Source organism: Dicentrarchus labrax, unplaced genomic scaffold (assembly GCF_905237075.1).
Source record: "Dicentrarchus labrax unplaced genomic scaffold, dlabrax2021, whole genome shotgun sequence".
Classification (NCBI taxonomy): domain Eukaryota; kingdom Metazoa; phylum Chordata; class Actinopteri; family Moronidae; genus Dicentrarchus; species Dicentrarchus labrax.
The window spans coordinates 2,959,381-2,979,166 of record NW_026136722.1 but is presented as its reverse complement, the minus strand read 5'-3'; the positions used below and the strand labels follow the sequence as shown (position 1 = coordinate 2,979,166).

Here is a 19,786-nt window from a genome sequence, read left to right as displayed (position 1 = left end):
ACGCACGCACGCACAATCTGATGGTGCGTTCACGTGATCCCCGCACGCTCCAACTTCCGAGTGTCTTAAGTTATTACCGCAAACGCACCTGTCCGTCATTAAGTCCTATATCGATTTAGAGTGATTGTATGTGTATTGAAAAGGTCTCATTGCTTTTAAATGCATGCGCTTTAAGATTTTTTTTTTTTTTTTTTTTAATCAGGCGTTTTTGTTATTGTTTTCATATTTAATTTATATTTTATTCTTTGCAAAAGCTTTGTAAACGTATATCATATTATTACTGTTATTATTATTAGAGAGTGCGTCTGGGCGGATATAAGTAGGAAGGAAGGAGGAAAAGGGGGAAAAAAGCTCCGTGCAATTGAAATTTTTCTAGAAAAAGACTAGAGGAAGAGGAAAACAAAACTTAAGAGGAAAAAAGAGTCGACATATACACAACCACCTACATGCACCTTTGTGATAATGCCTAAAAACTCCAATTGTCTATTTTCAGGCCTGTAGGCCTGTACATAAGAATCAAATTTAGAGTTTAGATTTTCCCCCTACACCTGAAGGCAGCATCTTGCCTCCAAGCTCAGTGCAGTGCACCTGTTTGGGCTCAGGGGACCACAGGCTGGCTGGCTCAAAGAAAACCAGATTTACACCCGATAAAGATTAAATAACCCATTTCACTTGTCCAGTTCTTCTGTTGGAGATTTGACGTGATGATATATATTGTTTTAACTACGTTGTAGTCCCAGGGGGATGGGGGAGTCACACTCCAAAGAAAACCAAGCTCTCTGAGAGTCAGGACCACAGAAGAAACATTTTTAAATCACAAATTACAAATTAATTACAAAATGCCCAGAATTTTCAACAAAATTTTGACTGCAGTTCTGTTGCTTGTGAAGCCTCAATGATCCACTAGAGGGAGATAAAGCACCACTTATGATGCTGGTGTGTGTGTTAGTTGAACTGTACTGCAGTGTCAGTCTGAAAGCTTCATATTTTGACAGGTTTGGTCCCATAGCTATGGAAAAACATGCTTATTTGTCCTTGACTGAAACAATGCCCTGCGTTATTATCTGACTGTACAGCACAGACTATATGCTAACCTCTCCTCTCCAACCAGGTTCTACAGAGAACGAGGATGCCTTTGAAATTTTGCATTACATGCAGTGTGTGTGATTAGGCTACATATCCATGTATAACCATGTAAACTAATATTGCAAATCCATTTTAAAAAACCCATTAGTTGGGCTTAATTTCATTTGATTTAATTTCATTTGGGCTGCCTGCCTCTAGAACTGTCCTTAAAGAAATAATTTGACAGTTTGGGAAATGCGTTCATTCGCTTTCTTGCCAAGTTGGATGAGACAATCAATAGGCCTACCACTCTCAATATATATATATATATATATATATATATATATAATATATAAAAATATGAAGCTACAGCCAGCAGCCAGTTAGCTTTGCTGTTGCCAGACAACCAACACATTGGTGCTCCCAACCAGAGCTGATTTCAAAACCGCCAACTACATACTACCGACAAACTTTTCACAATATGCAGTATGAAAATGATCATCAATTTAATTTGCAGTATGCTAGACCAAGGTCAGCTGGTTTCTGGTTTTGGAAAGTGGAAGTAGACAATAGCAAATGGCGTTATCAATGTGAATTTTAATGATTTTCCCAAAGATGAACATTTACCTGAGGGATGGGGACTGAACAATTATAATAATAATTAGAAGGAACTACATTCACCAGCACTTTGTCTGCAGTGTAACATGAGTTCAAGCTCATTGTCTGGTCAAAAATGTAACGAAGTAAAAAATTACAGCTGTGGGCCTGTCCCTACTCCGCCATTGCTGCTGAAGTCATCTGCTGTAGTGGTTGTAGTGGTCTGTGTGACTGTATGGAAAGAGGAGTCTGTGAGCATCACTGGCCAGCTGGCTAGCTAGGCATCCCCTGCAGGCACTTGTGGAGCTTCTCAGTTTTGAAATTGGAGGTTATTTTTGATCTAACATCAGTTTTCTTTAAACTGCCAGTATTCAAAATCTACACCGTGGGTTGCCTTAAAAAATGATCAGAAGTGAATTTAATGATGAAATAGCATACGATATTGGCCTGACCGTACCGGTGCTTTGCATTGTGGGACACATACATTTATTTTATTATTTATTTATTTATTTATTTATTTAATGAGCTTTAGAGGAGCTGGTAAATGGACTTACCTTGGGACTGAGCCAAGCTGTTTCCAGTCTTTATGCTAAGCTAAGCTACCTGCTGGCTCTAGCTTTATATTTACTGTACAGACATGAGAGCGGTATCATTCTTGTCATCTAACTCTGCCAAAGAGCAAATAAGATAAGATTTTAATAAATGAAACGTTTATTCACATCAGACAAAAAATTGATTTAAGCTAAACTAGCTTACCACAGGCTCATGTCTCAGGGATGGAGACAAGAGGTGAAGAAACAAGACCAGCAAGAAAGTAGCTTAGGAAGCTCTGACATCATCACGGCAGGTTGGTGATGACACACACATGTACACACACATGCACACACAGTCACACACACACATTGAGGGAAGCTGGATCGGTTGGATTCAGATAAATGGAGGTAGAGAAAGCAGAGATGAGAGAGGAGTGTATGAGGAAGTGTTTTGCACTCAGTCTTCTCTCTCCTCAGCTCCTCGGTCTCTTGCTTTCTCTCTCTCTCTCTCTCTCTCTCTCTCTCTCTCTCTCTCTCTCTCTCTCTCTCTCCTGCCTGCTCAGAGGAGGGATTTGCCCTATCTTCCCTGGCTTAGCACACCATTGTGAAAGCAGTGGGAGGATGGAGAGATGCAGAAGGAGAGAGAGGGAGAGAGGATGAAAGGGAAACAGCTGCTGCCTTTAAACTGATGTTCTTCTTATCGTGATATGATAGAGGACATGTTCAGTGACTCAGCCATCAAAGAGCTGCTTGGAAACAATTATATCCCCGGCTTTATGTGTGTGTGTGTGTGTGTGTGTGTGTGTGTGTGTGTGTGTGGGGGGGTGAATTCTGGATGGCTAACGATGTGTTTAAATGGGAGTATGTTATAGTGTTTGTGTTTCTGCCACAAAAAGAAAGAGTAGACAAAATTAAATAAATACTACTACTAAATAGTAAATCATAATTGTGAGATTGGAAGTCAGAGTTACGACATAATCAGTCAAAAGTTGGACCCGCTAATTAAAAACTACGAGAAAAAAAGTTCTGACTTTTTATCTTCTAATTTTGACTTTCTGACAGAAATGGTCTTCCAACACTGTATGGGCTCATGTTTAATAATGCATATCTGTAATAACGGTGTGTTTACATGCTGAAGTGAAGTTTACTGGGACATATTGCTGTTATTGTCTGTGACTGGCTGGCCACTGGTGAACTTGTTGATTGGTGGACTGTGTGACTAAAGGAATACTAATGAGAGTTAGACACAGCTTCATACATAGAAATGTCCAAATATTTGATTTCATTATCTCATTCATTCTCTCATCCTCCTCTCCACCTTACTCTCTCTCCTTCTTGTCTTTCTGCTTGAGCAGCGTTCACAGCTCCAAGGCTTTTTTTCACACTGCAGATGGCCATAGTGTTACTCCACACAGCGCATGCACACCCACCCACACACACACACACACACACACACACACACACACACACACACACACACACACACACACACACATTGCTCTCTTTGTCAGTGACAATGGTTCAGAGTGCTCTTCACTCAGTTTGCCCTTCTCGGAGAGCAGAAGTGTCTCTTGTCCTCAAAAACTGAACTTGCTGAAGATTTGTCAGCCAAGTCTGGCACTGATCTGATGCTTTTTGACTTCAAGTTCAGACTGTGTGGCATCAACAGTAGACTGAGGTCATGTAATGAAAGAAAAGCGTTTTGGTGGATTTTTAGCCGTGCTGGTGGCAGGGCTCTACGGACGTCATTGCTCTACATTTACTGGATGAAATAGCACAGAATTGACCCTGACAAACATCAAGCAGTCAGGAAGTTGCCCAATGCAGCATCTGCTTCAAGGGTATCCACCTGGAAGATATTGATACCTAAAATAAGAGACCCCTACCTGGCCTGAAATGTCGGCTTCCTCACAGGCTGTCGCCTAAATGACCACCCAAACTCCCAATTCCTCTGTGGTACACATTCGTGGAGGTTTCTTCAGGAGGTTTTTTCACTAATCAGATGGTTCGCGGTTCTATCCCTGGCTCATCCAGTCTGCATGTTGAAGTGTCCTTGGGCAAGATACTGAACCCTTAATTGCTCCCGGGGTGCCATCAATGTGTGAGTGTGTGTGAATGGTATAAGTGAGATTCTGATGAGCAGTTGGTACCTTGCATGGCAGACTCTGCCATCAGTGTACAACTGTGTGTGAATGGGTCAATGTGACATGTAGTGTAAAGCACTCTAAATCACTTAGGAAATAATGTCAGTGCCAACATATAGATGAAACTTCTACTGACCAGTGTGTAAGTACTAATAGGTAGGAGCCAGGCAGGGGAGGGTTTTAAACTGGGTGTTTGCTACATCCACCTAAAATGGTGTGCTCAATACAAGGGAAGAAAGAGGTACTATTTGAATCAAACTTATTTCTTTGCAAAAAAGATTCCACAGATTTAAGGATGTTGTATAAAATTGCTGAAAAGAATAATAATATGTCTTTCAATTAAATATATATATTAAAACATAATATGCTCTATGAAATTAAATAAGATTAAATAAGAATGAGAGGTATCAGTGAATAGAGTGATAAATAAGGTTTTGATGAAATCACTACAAAATAATCACTACACACACAATATCTCACAATATCACAATATCTATCTGTGCCTCATTTCCTGTCCGCAACAATTCTGACATATGAAGGCGCAGCATTAGAGAGCAAAAGGAATTAGGAAATGTTGTCATTCCAAAATCTTTAGCAGCACGATGAATCAGAAGAGACTGAGACTGACGTATGAAATGTCCCAGTGCTCCCGATGAGCTGTATACCACTGCTTTGGTGTTTCTTTGACTTTTCACCACAATGAGGTCGACACTTTAATTTGTTCAATAGGCAACTTTGTGGTTTATGACCAAATACCTGCAGAACTGATGACATTCATCAGCCTCAGCTGTACTTTGTGTTCCGTCCTAATTAGCAAATGTTTGCATGCTAACACACTAAACTAAGATGGTGAATATGGCATTATACCTGCTTAACATCAGCATGCTATCACTGTCATAGTGAGCACATAGTTAGCATTTAGCTCAGCACTAAACCTGACCTCACAAAAACACTAGTGTTGCTGTAGTATTGTATTACCCTATAAGCAGCTGGGTGGGCATTGATACATGGGATTTTCAAAGTAAACTTCTGTGCATTGACAGTATAATATGTATAATATAATAAAGAAAACATGCATGCTGTGAGCCATGTAAGAAACAATTCTGGTCTTTTTTAAAAACTTGATGCCAACATGTTAAATGTCCATAACATTTATGTAATTTAAGTGTTAGTGGCTATATACACTAATGTAAAATATAATTGATTGTGTCTGGTGAATGAAAATGAGGGTAGTAAATTTGATCTCAAACAACAAAAGTGTTTCATGTTCAGGTGCACTGATGTTATAACACAAACCCACATACACATAAACATACAAGGAAATACACATGCACACATGCTTTCATCAATGTGCAGCAAAACCCTGTAAAACAAAAGAAGCACATGAACACAGACATCAAGGTGTTTGCTACATGTTGTCTCTGGTGATTGCAGACGCACACACACATGCACACGCACATTGGTGGATGGGGAAACCTGCAAAAAACAATGCCAGCTGATTTTGCAGAGCAGGTGTACTCAGATATGATAGATAGATAGATAGATAGATAGATAGATAGATAGATAGATAGATAGATAGATAGATAGATAGATAGATAGATAGATAGATAGATAGATAGATGGATGGATAATTAGGACATCAAAGCTGCTAGTAACTCTCCCTCAGAGCCTCATTCTGTCACAAACAGCTGTTATAGCAACATTCAACTGGGACACAAACACACACAGACACACACTGACACTTGTATTTGTGGGTAACATTAGGAGCTTGCCTCGTATAATATCACAACTCTATGTCACATTGCCAGATGATGTGTGTGTGTGTGTGTGTGTGTGTGTGTGTGTGTGTGTGTGTGTGTGTGTGTCTTTGAGGCTGAAAATAAAAACGTTTTTGATATTTTGTGCCAAATAAACTATAAAGTCACTGCAATGACCTTCAGTTTTCAGAACAAATCATCTTTTGCACAAATTCCTGTTTTATTTTTAAAGCACATAGAGGTAAGACATTACTGTCTGGTACAGCACTATAAAATAATCTGATGTGGGATTCCTGCTGGGAAATGCTCAGTGTCTTTTATGGCCTATTAGCATAAGGGGCCATTTTCTCTTATTGGGCCAATGGAGCTGAAGAAAGCAATTACTACAGAACCGTACTGCTCGATGGAAGGGTGGGGTTTCAAAACACAAAAAATGTGGCAGAGGGGAAAATGACTAAGAGGATCACGGAGAAGAAAAAAGTGAGCCAGGGTGAAAAGGGGAGAAAGGAAACTGGAAAAATGAAACGTGTGCAATGGTTATAATATCTGCAACAGAGGAGATGAGCGGCAGGAGAGATTGAGTGACAAAATGGCACATATGAAGGCAGTTAGGAGGAACAAAAGCAGAGTGGCAGCCAATCCCAGTGTGGCGGAGAGTCTCTCATAATCCCGTCATCCACTCTAATCTCTATGACGACAGCGCGGAGCTCCATCGGTGACGTCACAGTTATGAATATTCATCAGGTGAATCTGAGCTCTCCACCGAATCCTTCCTTCTCACATTACTTGCTGTTGTGGTCTTGCTGTTACATTATATTCTGATAACATACAATAGCAAATTGGGCAACATATACAACATTTAACCACAAAGTAAAATCACTCCAAATTCAGAAAAGCATCAAACATCAAAACACATAGTATAATATTAGAGACCATTTCTCTTAATTCTTGTCCTTTTGATCTGGAAGTGTAACTGCACTCAGGGATGAACAACCGGCCTGCTTGTCAGGTGGTTGGTTTCAGAAAGTTGTCAGATGAAGCCCCCCCTGCAATTTCTGACATTGAAAAGGTATGGCGGGTGGAGTTTCAGATGCTGTTCGACCATCTGCACTTCAGTTGTAGCATACTGATGCTGACTTTAGCATGGGATGTAGAGGTTTAGTTTAGGGCCGGGTTATGAGAACTTGTACGACGTGCTGTCCTACCACGTCTGAAGGCAAAAGTATACTTTAAAGGTCCAGTGTGTAACATTTAGGAGGAATACAATATTCATAGGTATGTTTTCATTATTGTATAATCACCTGAATTTTTCAATCCTTGTGTTTTCGTTACCATGGAGCTGTTTATATCTAAAGACGCCGTGGGTCGCCTTCCATGGAGTCAGCCAAGTTGAACTGCCATGTTTCTATAGAAGCCCAGGACAGAAAAACCAAACACTGGCTCTAGATAGGGGTGTTTGCGTTTTTCATGTGTTTTGCAACCACAGTAGTTTTCACTACTAACTAAAACTAAGCTTAAACTAAAGTGACCTACTAAATCCCACACACTGGACCTGGACTGAATCTTTTCTCAAAGGCAGTTAGTGTTGCACTTGTCTGTGCATATGAAAAGTGACAGAAGTTAATAGTGTGAAGTATGAAAATAGAGAGCTTCAGAGAGAGAGAAGTCCAAACCGTATACTTTCTCACATCCTCACACATGTCGAATTGCTGTATGAAGTGGTCGTGCTTGTCAGATTGTCAGTTTTGTCAGATGCAGTTCTTTCCATGTCAAAAAGGTGTAGGGACAGGGGAAGTCAGACGCTATTTGACCATCCAACAAGTACTTGGTTGGTTGAAACATACTGACACCTTTAGGATGGGATGTCGAGGTGTAGGTCTGCTTTCAGTCTGACAATGGGCGGGGTCTCTGCTGTCCTGCCAGAATACAATGTTCGACCATGGCTTAGACGTAGGAAGGAACAGTAACCTTCTTGTAGACTTGCGCCAGAGTTTTGAACTGGACCAGTTGTATCCTGTCCCTGGAAGGAATTCAAACTCAGTGTAGTCCAGCTTGAGCTTTATATCAGTGGTTCCCAACCTTTTTTGTTTGTGACCCCTTAAAACAACACATCACAGGATGCATGTATAATTTATGAGCAGCGGTTTGAAAAATTCTCATATTGTTTAATTTTAATAATAATGAAGGCCTGAAAAGATAAAACTGTACAGTAATTCACATAAAGAAGCACATATTGGAAAATGTGTTTTTCTGTATACAAACTTAGGTTTCTTTTTTATTTTCCACCTGGATGATCGGCTTGTAACCCTTTAGATTCATCTTGCGATCCCTTGTTGGGGTTCCCAGGTTGGAAACCACTGCTTTAGATGATGCCTACTTAAGGTTCTGTATGCTGATGGTGAGTTGCGCCAATAATGTCTCAAAATCATTTGATCAGTGGCTCCTGCAACACAATCTGTGAACGGAGGGAGACCACCTGATGTGGCACATGGATAAACAGTTTACATGGTTGACACAGGACTCTCACAGGGATACAGGAATACTATCAAATGAATCATTTTCAATCACAATCTGATCAGAAAAAGTGACAAATAAATAGATGGAGAGCCACCTACACCCATATATTTCAACCATAAACAGACATACTCATTTGTATGTACATGCACACTCCCCCCCACACGCATACTGTCACACACACTCTCTCTATCTCCTTCAAACACCTCAAAGCTGGCACGTCCTCCAGTCTCCTCATTAACTTTTTTCTTTCTCCTTCCCATTTCCCCTTTTAACTCATCTTCCTCCCGCCCTCTTCCTTTCCCTCATTCAGACATCTGTGAGGTGGCTGTGGAGATAAGCAGAGGAGTTATCTATCGGACAGCTAAATCAGAACAGTTGACACAGTACAGCTGATACACATCTAGTGCGTCTGTGTGTTTGTGTGCAGGTTGAGGGAGGAGTGTGCGTATGTGTACATTTTCTCATCAATATTGTGCAGGTTTATGTTGGGGTGTGGTGAGGTTTCCAATAAAGATTAGATAGTGTTAATTTTCTAGGAAGACCACCAGACTACGGGGTTATCTGTGTGTGTGTGTGTGTGTGTGTGTGTGTGTGTGTGTGTGTGTGTGTGTGTGTGCAGGATGTAAGATCACACAGCTACACATCATACATTCACATACACACATTCAAATACAAAATGAACTCACCACAGGCACTTTGAAAAGGTGACTCTTTATTTTCTAATTATTATACTGTATATAATATTCTTTCTCTCTAGATATAGGTAATCATATTTATATCATGTAAGTAAAAGTGTGCTTTTATTCACAGCATGTGTCCGTGTCAGACCGCTGTTAGTTGGAGGTTTACATTATAAAGTATACAGTGAAACTGGCTGGCAGCTACGTGTGTGTGTGTGTGTGTGTGTGTGTGTGTGTGTGTGTGTGTGTGTATGTGAGCTGTGAGAGTTATACAGTCAGTGTGCCTGTGTATAGAAAGACAAATGTGAGTGCCAGCATGTTTCTGCATGCATGTATGTGTGTGTGTGTGTGTGTGTGTGTGTGTGTGTGTGTGTGTGTGTGTTGTCAAGGACTAAGTATCTCATGATAGGGCTCAGAGGTATGGAGCAGAATAAAAAGCTGCCCATTGACACATATTTCATCTTTCACCTTTCATCACGCTTTTAGGTGTTTTAAAAACTATGGTCAACCCACATTTTTGGGGGATTTCATTTATGAATGTCACGTCAGGTTCCAGCTGCACATTTGTCTTTAGGCTTTCGCTTTTCACTTTCACCGCAAAGTAACGGCTGGTTTCTGTTTACTCTCCTCATCTCCATCAGAATAGTTTCACCTCAAAACAAACTGCTACAATGCCTGCAAGATACACTCCCTGAAAACAAAATGTTTTGCTTTTTGCCACTACTACACGTATAATAAACACAATAATAATAAAAACTTTGCATTTACTGATATTCTGGATCTTTTACTCTGAAGGGACTCTGTGTTACTGTACACTGCATCAATGCAAACTCCAATCAACTAAGAAATACATAAAAAAGTTAAAATGTCACTAACTTCTACATCTCCTCTCCTGAGTCTGTGTTCTGGTGTTTGTTTTCTAACAGTCCTCAGGTCAGTTTGAAATGGACAAAGTCAGGTTACAGTCATTTACCACTTAAAATTAGATTTTTCGTCATATTCTACTTTAAAAACCAAGACTAAGAGTTTAAAAGCCATGCTAGCACAACGACAGTGCTAACGTGGATGTTTAGCAGTTTAGCATGTTAGTGTGATAACATTTACTAATTAGCATTAAACACGGAAAAGGATCCAAGTATTGGGCAAATAGAATATTTGACCTGATGGCGCTAGATGAAAATCCAACACTTCCACAGAGCCATGCTACTAGCATGGCTAAAAACTCTATGCTGGTCTCTATGCCTGGTAGCCTGACTCTAACCATTACAACATGGCTCAGTAGAAATTATGTGATGGGCAATTTAGTCTCTTTGGGGCATGGCTTTCTCAGATGATACAAAAATCTCAATAGTAATCCAATAGATGTATATCACATGTACATTTCAGGGATTAGATCTAGTGTAACTCTATTGGGGATCTATCAATGAAAACTGAATTCAACAAGAATGTGATAACCTTTTCTATTAGACCAACTCATGTTTTCATTCATAACTCCAAAACACTTGTTCATGAAGACGAAACCTTTAACATGTACTGCTGCTACTGCTCATAAGCATTTTATGTAAGAGGGAGCCTGAATACACCTGGTGCAGAGCGAAACTCTCAAGGCCTGGTACAACATCCTGCCATTTTGGGCCTTTCCTCCTTGGTCAGTCAACCATGCCAGCCTCAGATATGTTCTGCATGTAAACAACACTGCCTGAACACTGGACTTGAGGCAAATTTGAATCACTGTGTACTTCCTGTCAAAATAATATATGTAAGACGCAAGACAGGTACAAAACCTCTCTAGCTAAAGGGCTACAGGTTTCCACAATACAACTGGAAATTATTAAGGAAGAGGGTAGTCTGGAAAACGGGCTTAATATAGGCACCAAGGCCTGAATGATTCTTGTGGCTACTATTTTAACTATAGCTTCTGTTGTTTGAACTTGCACTGAAAACCAAGGATTCTCGGTATACAGTCCCACAACAGAACAGGAACAGGAACAACAGATGTTTTAACCCTAGTGGGGGCGACCTCTCACGTCATCTTAAAGAGGAAACACTGTCATGTAAAACCTCATATAAACATAATCTCAAGCAACACAATGGTTTAATAAGTGAGTCTTGCAGATCGAGCTAGAAGATTTCCCCCCTTTTCCTGTCTGATCTGGGGGAGGTTTAAGAACACAAGGAACAGCAGGCTACACCAGGCTGTGCTGATTCAAGACCAGCTGTCATTAGGGATTCGATAGATTATTGTCTATCCTGCTAAGCCCCCTCTGCCGATCCTAAATCAGCCTCACAGGCAGAAACGTCAGATCTGCCCAGCATGTGTGTCAAAATAAAAGTCCAATAGTCCTGTCAGACCATGTAAATAAAAAAATGATTTCCCTCTTAGCCTTGTAACGTAGACTCATTATCATATTTAGTCAGTATAATACACAATACCCACCGGAAACCGCTGACTCCAAAACAGTCCTTATATTTTGTATGGCTGCGTCTGCTGAGGAATGATCGGGGCAGTTAGCTCTAAAACTGATCCCAGTGCAACCGTTAAAGGTCGTGGGAATGCAGAGGAGGTTATACTGGAAGCCCCATGGCTGATCTGGGAGCTGTCTGAAGGCAGGACAGGCAGGCACTGGGTGCATGGGTGAGGAGAGGCTAACTGCACACGCACACGCACGCGCACACACACACACACACACACACACACACACACACACGTGAATATTAACACACACACAAACATGCAGGCACATAACTCCACCTGTAAGCCCTCCTCACACAGTAACCTTGTATGGGTTTTTGTATCTGTGTGTGTGTGTGTGTGTGTGTGTATTTGTGTGTGTGTGTGTTGGTAGCGAGTGCAAAGTGTAGAGTGCTTATAGCGTGTTTGTCTCAGAACTATTCCAGTAAATTCACATTTCTCAAACAGTTCTTCTGGTCCTCCGTGTTCGATTAGCTGGCTCAGTGTACTTGAAGTTCCAGTGAGGAGCGACACATCAGCGACAGAAACAGTTTGTTGTTTTTCTCTCAAAGAAACACTTATAATGATTTTTCCAAACATGACACAGTGATTTTTCTTTTAACAGGACACACTTATCCCTACACCGCACTGGGCAAAGCTGAAGCTGTGTGTTTTTTTCTGTGCCTAAATGAATGTCTGTGTATATGTTTGTGACTATTAATGAGTGTGTGCATTACTATGTGTTGTGGTCTTGTGTTTCTATACTCATGAGGACCTATATCCCACACAATGCTTTTTTTTTTTTGGCTTTTTGTTTTAGCAATTTATAAATAGAAAATATGGTCTTAATTTGCTAAATTTCAAATTCATGTTGGTTGTGATATCATTATTTAATCACAACATGAATGTGTGCTCACGGCTTCCTTTGGAGCATCAAATTGCCTTGATGTGTTTTAACGTTTTAATTTGAAAGTGCCAACAGAGGACCAGGAAAGAGGACTTGTTTCTGGAGTCACAGTGAAAAGGAAGAAGGTAAGATGTAATAACATGTTTAACCATGTGTTAAGGTGCATTATCTCATTTCCAATTATACTTTATTATTTGGTATTGTTGATCAGGATATTGTGGCAGTTAATGAAGCTGCCTAGCTTTAAGTGGTGAAGAATACACAGGGGTACAATGTAATACAATCCATTATGGCAGTCCTGCAAAAACATTACTTCTGTGAAGTCTAAAATGTAAATAAAAAAAAGGGGCTGTTTCAAATCTTTTTTTTTTTTTTTTTTTTGAGGCTGTGGTTGAGTTGTATCATATTGCCTTACATTGTAAACTGTTTCTATTATTTTGCCTCCTAACAAAAATTGATAATTCTAAGCTTGATAAAAGTATTGTGTTTTCACAGGCTGCTTTACTGGATTGCATTATTTTCTGCAATCGTCCCCTGTAACAGGTAACCTAGTGCAATGTATTGGGTCGTTAGGTCCTCAAAAGTGTAGTAACCTAAGTACTCTGAATGCTTGTCAGTGTGTGTATTGCACTTTCAGTTTTGAGCGTCCCGCTGACAGACTGTAACGTGACCTTTGGCACCAGTGAGGTGAGGTTAACGTTGAACAGAGATCGTCCGAGCGCTCCACTGTCTCTTCGGCTCCTCCTGTCAGAGGCTTCAGATGTGATCAAAACAACACAATCTCACAAACCACATCAAAGTAGAAAATTAAACTAGAATAATATAATATTACAAAGACTACGACCCCAACTTCCCAACTCTGCTCCCATCAATCAAACCCCCCGTTAATAGATTAATAACTATAATATGTGACAGAGTTTTGTCATCCTCTGCACAGTGGCACCTTTAGAATAGAATATTTATTTACTAATAATACAATTATTTGTTGTTGATATCAGAGTATCAAAGCTGTATGGCGGTAAGAAGAGATAGACAGAGGTCTAGTCTCAAAAAGCACCCTGTGCTCTATTTGAGTAAACATCATTAAACACAGCACAGGCACAGGGCCCACACACCCTTGTAAGGCGTCTTAAATGTAGCAGTCCAGTATCCCTACGGAGTATAGAGATTAGGGTGCCATTTGAGACTCGATTAGAGATACAGCGAATGTAAGCACTGGAAGCGGATGGATATGGCATGCATGGTTTGAAAGGTCAATGCTGACATGGCTCATGGATGCGGATCTGAACCCTGACCCCTAACAGACCCTCAGGATCCGAGGGGCCTCTGATGTGCTGAGCTACATAACTACTACTGCTGAGTCAGTATACTGCAGGAACTCCTATGCAAAAAAGAGTAGAGCGGTGAACCTATGATCTAAAGCTAACCTGGAGGCCATGATATACAGGAAACATTTTGAGTAATATTTCGCACCAAGTATGATTAACAATATTTTGCTAATATATGTTTGATCCTTAAGCTAACTCAAATAATTCTTAATTAAAATTGTTATCCTACCTCTGCTTAAGGCAATATTCTTCATAGCTAATTACTTTATAAGGTCAGCCATCTAACCTAAAGTTAGCAAAGAAATCCGCTAAAGGCTAACCTGTAGCTAACGTGAGTAGAAGAGTACAGTCTTTGCGTTTTCTCGACCTCTGCTTCTCTTTTGCGAGAAGCCTGTTATATCCTTAGTTAGCTATTCAGCTGGTTTAAAAACGGTTGTTCCTGTGCAAATGTACTTTGCCTTTCCTTCCTACATAACACCCTTAAAACGACGTTGCTGCAGCGCTGAGCGTAAAAAGCCCTTGTGTGCTCCTGTCCTTAAAAAATTAAAAGCCCTTGCTTTGAGAAAAGCTTTTTTTTTCCCCTTTCACAGCCCATGACAACTGCTGATGTTGTAGTTAGCTTGCAAAATTAATATTTACATGTGGAGGACAGCAAGAGCAAGTCTGTGGTGATACACGTTTTGTCCCTTTAAGCTCCCTTTATGGCGTTAAAGACAGTGGATAAAGCAGCAGCGTCATAAATTAAACAGTATGACTGAGGTTTAAAACATCTTTTATTATCAGGGTAATAACTCTCAGTGTGACTGGTATCAGCTTGGTGTTTCAGTTTTAGTTTATACAAAACAGTGCAATGGTGGCTTAGGGAGGTAAAGAAGGAAACAAAAATGCATTTTTTCCCTCTTTCACGCGCACTTTTTACTCATAGAAGACGAAGTTTGAGAAAAATGCTGTGAATATTTATACTAGCTACTGATTCTCTCTCTCCTCAGCTTTCCCTAACTCTCTGTTTTATGGCTATTTTGCCTTCTTCTCACTCTGTTGCAACCCCTCCCCTTGTATGTATGTGTGTGATCAGGTGTTGTCTAGTGATGTGATAAATGGTTTAATACGATCTCCTGCATTCAGATGACGCTCTCTGTAATAAAGTGTTGCAAAGTAAGCCTTTTTGGGTCTTTGTATGTGTTGTAAAAGTCTAGGAAACTGACCTTTTAATCCTCTGCCAACATTTAAATTGGACAGAGGTGGCAACAGATTTTGGTAGATCCAGTAAAAAACTGATTGTACGCAAAAAATATATAATTTCAAAAGCAAAAATAAAGCCTAATACCATATATTTAGATATTTAGGATACTGAAACAAGTGTACCAGTATGTATCAATTGGAAAGTGATCAGTCCCCAGTCCAAAACAGCACAGATACAGTATATATTTATTTATTTAGATTGCATTATTATATTTTTAGGAAGATCACACCATCAATTAACACTCTTTAGCCTTCTAAAACATCACTGGCTGACAATGACACAGATTCCAGCCTAATTTACGCCTCTCGTCTCACCTCTTATCCAGTACTTATTCATCCAATCGCTGCTTGGATTCAAACCTCTATCGCTCTTCCCTTCATAAACTAACCCTCTCTCTCATTTTTAGTGTCGTCTTGCTAAAACTAAGGGCTCTTAAAACAATAAATCATGTGCCTCTCATGTTCATGAGTGGCAAATATCTTAAATGCTTAACAAACACTTGGCTGTTAATACAAAATGGGGCCAAAACAGTATATAGTGTCAGAGTGCACCATTTTTGTATCTGGATATAATCTTGAACAAATCTAAGCTCACATCTGCCTACTGTGTGCTCAATCGATCCATTTAGTATTTTCATGTCCATGTGTTTGAGAGAGAGAGCAGGGGAGACTGATATATGGAAATGTATTGATGTGTCTCTAAACGTGTCTCTTTTTTAAGGATAACAGGGCCATGACTGTCTGTGCATGTCACAGCTCCATGTAGGAGACATGTGGTAGATGTGTAGAGGCTCGTGTGTATTTGTGCAGATGTATACAGTATGTGCACATGTAAGGGAGATAAAAAGGAGGAGAGGCTGTGAGTAACAGCTGAACGGACGGAGCACAAATCCTCTGAATAATGCATGGGACTTCCTCCAATTCCATCTATTTATCTTTAAATTCTTTTTCAACAGACCCTCCATTGGAGAAGAGAGATGTGTACTTTAGACTGAAGTGAGCATTTTCTCTGTTTATTTCTGCAGCTGAATTTTTTATTTTTTTGACAATTGTTCTGGCAAGAAAAGACAACTTTATATTAAATTCATCTGAAAGATATTCACCAAGAGGTAGTGGGCAAACAAAAAAAAAAATCTGTTTGTTTAATGTCTTTTTGGCTCTGCCTTAAAGCATATTCACAGCTCAGCGGTCTCCTCTCCACAGTACCCTGAACCAACAACCTCCAGAACACCTAACTAGTCTATACGAGCGACACCAACGGAAGACAGGACCTAAAAGAGAAAGAGAGGGTGAGAGGAGGTGTGTGAAGGGTGGCAGTGAGGTGAGTTATGGGGCTACACAGAAAAATGTGGAAGGTGAAAGGCGATGGGTGAAGGCGGACAGACGGACAAATATTTGATCATCTCTTTTAAGTTTTTAGGCGAAAAAATAAATTGAGAGATGACTTGTGTGGCTGCAAACTAGGGGGTAAAAGGAAGCACCAATGATCTAACGTTACCATCTAAAAGAGATTCATTAGTTTTGTTGAGTCACACCTTTTCCTACCTAACAGCTGATCTGTAGTCAGTGTATGTCACCAAAAACCGTTACGCAGGTTTAATAACTGACCTGGGATCAGAGAGATGGGTTGAATGGTACCAGGAATGAGCGCAATTCAGTTTCAGTTCAGTCAGGTATGAAGTGAGCTTTTCTACAATTAACTCAATCAATCAATATGAAAAGAGAGTATATATATACAATGTGTATAGAAAATAATAACTAGTGCCACAAATGTGCTGCCATTAAATGGACAAACTGCATCTTCAATTTATATTTTGAATCCGGCTGAACTGAAAATGAATCAATCCCGATCCTGAGGTGTTAACTTCTGCACTTTTAAACAGTTATCGTAATCAGAGAGACAGCTCGGAGCTCTGAGGCTGTTCCCTGCACTAATCCAACTCCGCTGCTATCCAAAAGGGTCAGGAGGACAGAGGTCAAAAGGTCAGATTACACAAAGTCTCTCACCTCTTTCCTCTTCTCCTTTAGTTCACATTATTTTCATTTTTTAGGAGAAGATGCCCCAAACAGCAAACCACTTACGATATGCTATTAAACTTGGGTCAATCCCATTTCTTCTCCCTTTAAAAAGCCAGTAGGTCAATTTATGAACATAAATTGTATGTGCCTTCATATGTAAGGAGTAACAGGTATAACTACAGAGATATGTGGTAAAGTGGAGTTGGGAACAACTTCTCCATTAAAACCAACCCTGCAACTCACGCTGAAACTCTCACAGGGCTCAGGATTCACAGTTCAAAGGCTAAAAGTTCACAGTTCACAGTCAAAGTTTATCAAACCCCTTTTCCCACCCCTTAACCCTGTGTGTCCCCTGCTTTTGCACTCCCCCTGTATTTCTCATCATCCTTCTCTTTGATACTCTGATTGACTCGATATCTGCAGCCAGCACCTCTCAGACGGGTGTGGTCCTGCGGTTGGGGTCCTTGCTGTAGTCTTTGGTGAGCGTGCTGCTCTGGAGGAACTCCCTCTCTGAGTTGAGCAGCCCACCCATGCTGCCGCCAGGTTTGGTGCCGGCGTTGCCTGCCTCGCGTGGGTTCAGCGTGTACATGGGCATCTCAGAGGCGGCAGGCCCTGTGTAGCCGCCTTTCCCCAGCGGTGAGGTGTCACGGCTGGGGGCCTCAGAAGAACGCACGCTGGAGCGACGCCGGAAGCGGTAGCGGTAGGAGGGGATGCGGCTGAAGGCGGACTTTTTGATGAGCTCGGTGCGGGACTTGGCCCGTAGCTTGCGGTGCTTCTCGATGAACATGTGCACGGCCAGTACGCCCACCATTTCTGCCATGATGAAGGAGAGGGCGCCAAAGTAGAAGGACCAGCCGTAGGAGTAGGACTTTTTGCTGTCGCTCTGGCCTGGGTCTCCCGAGTTGGCAGAGATATAGACAATAATTCCTATGATGTTACTGAGTCCTGGAAGGGAAGGAAAGAAAGAGACAAATAATAAGAAAGGGGCTTATCAAAGCACTTTAGAGCAACAGCACAGCATACATGTGTTTTGCTTATCTTTTCACTGCAACCCTGCATTGACATTTAGGGAATTATTACTTGAACAAGTAACAGCCGCAGTAAAACTGTATGGTTAATGTGGTCTGCAGTTGTGTACAGAAACTGGCTGGACCACTAATCAGCTCACAATGACAAAGCTAACATGACGATGTTTAGCAAGTATAACATTCACCACATTTAACAGTTTAGTTTTTAGTTTGTTAACAATTAATGTCATTAGTTTCACAACTATTTGGTCATAAACCAGAGCGTTGGACAAATTAAAACTCTGACCTGATGATGGCACTAGATGGAAAGCTAAGGTTTATTCAAACTCATCCAGAGGGGGACATGGATGTCTGCACCAAATGTCATGGCAATTCATCCAATAGTTGTTGAGATATTTCAGACTGGCCAATAGACATTTCTGTCCCTAGAGCCATGCTGCTAGCATGGATAAAAATCTATAATTTTGTGATGCACACAATAAGACATAATAAAGTGGCAGATTAGTGAGAGTAAAATGGAATGAGAATTTGAGAAAGAAAAAATGTCAGAGAAAGAGAAGAAGAAGAGGAGTGACGGGGAGACAGCCAAATGAAATAAAGCAAAGTAACGGGAGGAGAGCATCAGAGAGAGTGGAGCTTGATAGAAATGCTGGAGAGAGTCATTGCACACAGCTGGGCTCTCTTATTCCATATCATTAGTCCAGAATACAGTGCTCATGCAGTGTGGTGGAACGCACAGAATGGGGACAATTAGCCAGCTGTAATTAACCAGAATCAGCCCCACACTATTGTGGTAAATAATTACCAATTTGGCTCCATGAATTTACTACAAAACCCAATGGGACCCTACACATCCCACTAAACAGCAATTACAACCCTTTGTGTGTGTAAGGGGCAAGAGCGTAAGTGTGTGTGTGTGTGTGTGTGTGTGTGTGTGTGTGTGTGTGTGTGTGTGTGTGTGTGTGTTTATGAGAGACTAAGTGTCAGCATCCACGTGATAGATTATGTGTGTTAGGATGTATGTGTGTTTACACTCTCACACCCTCACAGTGCATCACAGCAGCATCATGGTATTCTTGCTGATTGATTAATCAGCTGCTGTGCCCAATTTCCACACTCTGGCTTCTCACACAGGCACTTCTGTGTGCACTGGATGCCTAACGGGCTTCTTCTACAAATATTTGAGTGCTGCACCTCCTCTGTTTAAAGTGGCTACACACTAACACAACTACACACACTCACAGACACGTACACACACATATACCCCCTTTGTTGCTATCATAAACGCAGCAGGCGTGTTTGTATTTAAACTCCTAGAGATCAGACATGGGTATTTTAAGTCATTTGGCTGGTACCGCCACTAAGATGGCTGCTATGCTAGTATTGTCCTGAAGTTGAACATCAGTATGTTGAAATATTACAGTTTGCTGGACTTCATGCTCACAATGAAACAATTCTCCTTTCAACTACAACCACATTTCTGTTAATGGTGGCATATTCTGACCTGCCAAGTTTAT

General features: G+C 40.7%; 1 protein-coding gene across 1 annotated transcript in view; it reads right to left on the bottom strand.

The window, feature by feature from the left end:
• Positions 1-6,292: 6,292 nt before the first annotated feature.
• Positions 6,293-19,786, bottom strand: part of cacng3b (calcium channel, voltage-dependent, gamma subunit 3b) — a 35,196-nt gene continuing 21,702 nt past the window's right edge. Inside the window, exon 4 of the mRNA XM_051387136.1 lies at positions 6,293-18,186. Within this exon, the coding sequence (XP_051243096.1) occupies positions 17,675-18,186 (512 nt within the window). The 3' untranslated portion in view covers positions 6,293-17,674. The remainder of the gene's footprint in view (positions 18,187-19,786) is intronic.